General features: G+C 33.8%; 1 protein-coding gene across 1 annotated transcript; it reads right to left on the reverse strand.

The window, feature by feature from the left end:
* Window positions 1-752: 752 nt before the first annotated feature.
* On the reverse strand, window positions 753-3,673 carry LOC143603984 (uncharacterized). The gene is made up of 10 exons (XM_077080602.1): window positions 3,602-3,673; window positions 3,374-3,418; window positions 3,239-3,292; window positions 3,097-3,163; window positions 2,500-2,558; window positions 2,258-2,391; window positions 1,975-2,030; window positions 1,215-1,306; window positions 957-1,007; window positions 753-860 (listed from the first exon to the last, which is right to left on the reverse strand). Exons 1-10 carry the CDS (start codon window positions 3,671-3,673, stop codon window positions 753-755), a joined length of 738 nt encoding a protein of 245 aa, XP_076936717.1.
* Between the last annotated feature and the right edge of the window lie 624 nt (window positions 3,674-4,297).

Below are 4,297 nucleotides of genomic sequence, written 5' to 3' on the forward strand. Positions count from 1 at the left end.
CATTGGTTATATCAATCAGTAACATCATAACAATCCAAAGATTCAAGGAACCCAGTTACATATAAATACATAAATACGAATTCCATTGGTTAGAAAGCTTCGACGCAATAGTTCCTCAAAATATTTGATGGGCTTTGCCATAATAGGTATTTATACGTTTAGACTTCAAGAAAAACATATGCATGAATAATGAATATCCCTATTTAATCAAGCTATCTACAAGGTAGTTTTGGGACTTTGGCTGTTTTTCAAAATTAACCCATTTGATTTAAGGGTTCGCATGATTCATTTTGAGACGGTTTCAACAAGAATTCAACCAAAAACTGAAGCTTTGGTTTTTTAACTATTGAAATCCGTACGGTTTTAAATTCAGTGTGGTTTCGTTTTTTTAGTTTTTGCCATTTAAAGTTGTATACGTTGGGCCAAAATAATATCCCAAAATAATGAACTTAAGTCTAAATCATTTTGATAATTAATAAATAAACTGACTATTATAAATCTGGCAAAAATATTTGAGTTAAATATTTATTGAATACTTATAAATTATTTAAAATAAAAATCTAAAAAAAACTGATTCGGCATGGTTTTTTCAGTTTATACAAAAAAAAACTTTTTTTGTTTCGGTTCATTTTGCCTGTTTGGTCTTTCTGGATTTAAATCGGGTATTTTCGGTTTCATGCACATCATTTTGAACGTCAGCCGTGTCAATTTTCACCGGTAAATAAAGTACCTTACTTTAAATATAAATAAAATCAAACCTTGAACACGGCGAAATCTGGATAAAATTTATAAAACCTCATATTCTCAAATGCAGCAACTTTGCGGTCAGTCCTCCTGGATTCCTCTAGAGCTTGGATTGCCTACAATACAAAGTAATCTTTTGAAAAATAAAAACAGAGAAACTGTTGTTTAAAACCAACTTATGAGCAACATTTTTAAGGCCGGACCGAACTGGCCGGTTCAACCTTTTTAGACCGGGAATCGCTAACACTTCCGGTCTGGTTTGCCTATTAAACACAGTTCAGACCAAAAACTTTAGTAAACTTTTTTGGGGCTTTAATACGTATAGAAAAGTGAATGTCTCTATTTCACTGAAAATGTATAGGTGGGCTTCATTTTTAATATGCCTGTGTAAAATAATAATTAAATTCGACCAATTTTTGGCATATAAACTTATATACTTTTCAACAAAATTAAACTTATTATTAAGTTACCAGGTTCTTAAATTCGGTCTGACCAGTGAACAAGTAAAACGTCTGGTTAATTGTCTGATCCGGTTTAAAAAACATTGCTAAGTTGTAAACGCCTGGAATATAAACCAAACCATCCAGTAATTAATTTGACAAAGCTACCTCTTCATTAGCTCTCTTGGCTTGGTTAACTTTTTCTCAAAGAAATACCTACACAGAAAGAGCAGAGCACGCTTTAAACAAAAACAATTGAAAAAAAACATTCTCGAGTAAGTCTGCTCTACCTTGAAGGCATCCTTGTGATCAATACTCAGCTTCCCCTTATTAATGGGCCTATCAATGAATACCTGCAAATAAATAATTGTAACAAGATTATTTAAAATTTTTAATATGGGTCAAATGTTTCTTTTTCAAAACCAAGGGTAATGAGCCTACCGATGCGTAATACAGCAAAAGATAGAAGTTAAAAAAACAAAGTATAAGGTTACAATTAATCCTAAAAGCCTTACTTACATGCTCCTAATACTTACGGAACAAATACTCTAATTTGACTCCAACTCTGACTTATCTACGGTCAACTTCAAATACTAACAAACCTAAATAATATATTTTAATTAAAAGACAACAATATCCTTTTACTTAATTTATCGACCCAAGGTCTGATTTCACACCAAATGATCGGGATGCTATACATAAATATGGCATTTTAAACGAAAGATTTTGTAACTTACAAACGGTATTTAAGTCCTGGGAAGGAAAAATAAATTCGCTAATTTACACTTACATGGCAAGCAGAAGTGAGAGCCAGGACCAAGCTCAATACCAACATCTGAAGTAGCCCTGATGTCAAAGTCAGATAAAATTAGCTGCCAACAATTAAGATAACTGAAGAAATTTTAAAAGGGTGCATACAAATTTTGGACATAGCTTATGACAGAAATCTGAGGTAGAGGCGTGTCACCCCTACAAAATTGAGATGAGACATATCAATCCCCATTCGCCGATAACAATCTATATACGAAAATAATTTGAAACCGTCAAATAAATAAAAGTAAACCAGCACGTACTGTTGTCCTAGAGGAATACTACAAGGAACCCAGGCCATATTCATTTTCTCCATGTCAATAACTTTTGCAGAGGGGAAGCCCTCTTTTACTGCTATGATTGCCATCTTATTAGAAGGTGGAAATGGAGATACAATCTGCCCCACCAATAGTAAAACAAAAAACATAGATTAATATTAAAATCATTCAACATTAATTAGTGCAATATCTCTTTGATATATAATTAGATTAATTATCTTGCTTACCGCAATAACCACGGGTCCATAGGTTTTTGTCGGTCGACCATCAAGAATGAGCCCTTGTGCTGCAACGAACAAAAATAAACAATCATGTAGAAGCTAACCAACCAATATGTTATATATAGGAACAGATTCAAGAGAGAACTAAAAAAATGAGGAACTGAGGAACTCTTCATTTTACATGTAAAAAATATACTCAAATAATATTAGTTATTAAAAGTTCTTAAAGAATTTAAGAGTATTGTAACAACAAACTATTTAATTGAATTTTTCTATATATTATTATTGTTACAGAGTAGTTTTAATGTTTTTTATATGAAACTTTTTGAAATTGCATTTATGAATCACAAGTTTACATACGTGTAAATTAACATATCAAATACATTTTTTACATGTGCAAAAGAAATTTAGAAATGTGTAAAAATTAACTTTCATAATTGTAATCATAAATATGCATACTATAAGTGACAAACCTATCATTAAATAGTAGTAGCATGTAAAAAATAATTTGAAAGAGGATTGGTTTTAAGAGTTTCTTAAAGTTCTTAAATAACTAGGAATTCTAAAATGAGACTCATCGCCATATAAATATGCTAGGCTTACACTCTCCAACAGTGATGAGATAGACATTCTCCTTCCCATGTAACAATCCACCCTCTTTAAATGCATCCTGATTGTTATTAAGAATTTAGAACTATTTTGTACATCAAACAAATTAAACAGTTATTATTATATAAATACTCACTTGTAGTTTTGAGAACTTCCAGTTGTGCTTAGATAACACACGAGGGTCGGCAAACTGTCATGTGATAAAATGTCAAACAACAATTAATATATATGTAACAAAACTAACATAGATTGTATTGTAGCACATGCAAACCTTTGCCCCAACGGGGAAGACCGGGGCCTGCTTCCATAAGTGATCCTGCATGCATGCACATTAATTAAAAGGATATTTTTCAACCTAGCAGCGATAGATCATTGAAACTACAAATAAAATAAAAGATAATATAATATTTGGTGGTTGCATGTATTATGGTTTTCAAATCCAAAACCTTATAATCCGTAACAAATAGCTAGATTGAAACTACAAGTATAATAATATTACCCATTCAAGCAGCTCTAAGGTCTTAGAATATTTTCTTTCAGGCTGCACCTCACTCTCTGAACAACGTTTCATGTTTACTTTTCCGATCGGTACGTAGTTGTGACCTTTAATTCTAGGGTTTGAAAATTTCCGTTCATTATTATTATTAGGTCTTTTATTCACAACCCTAGCTAGATTTTTAAATCAACACCCAACCCATACGCGCCCATCCTGTAACAACATGAAAATTTCAAGTTCAAAGTATCAACTTTTCAAAGTCTAGGGACTAACATTGCCAAATTCCAAAGTTGAGGGTTTAAATTGAAAATAAGTTTTCCTGACCCATCGCGCTACGCGATGAAACAGAAGAGACTCCCATCGTGTATCACGATGGGGAGTCTGACACAATGTGACACTTGTGCCACGTGGCACACGATGGCACCATGTGCTGCCACGTATCACCACGTGGCAACACTGCCGCCACGTGTTGCCACGTGGAGCGGTGACTGCCACGTGTCGACACGTGGCAGCCCTACCCTCTGCGTCATCAGGTTTATATCGCGGTACGTGATAGGCCTGCCCAGGGACCCATCGCGTAGCGCGATGGGATCCAATTTGAGGTCTATAAATAGCGACCTTGGGCACTTCATTCTGCACACCAAACACAGCTCTCAACTCTCTCTCTAGCCTCTCACTAGAATTCCAAGTTTGTATAAT

The sequence above is a fragment of the Bidens hawaiensis genome, unplaced genomic scaffold (assembly GCF_021521415.1).
Source record: "Bidens hawaiensis isolate Kalapana, Puna unplaced genomic scaffold, B.hawaiensis_p1.1 tig00063546_1, whole genome shotgun sequence".
In the NCBI taxonomy this organism is placed as follows: domain Eukaryota; kingdom Viridiplantae; phylum Streptophyta; class Magnoliopsida; order Asterales; family Asteraceae; genus Bidens; species Bidens hawaiensis.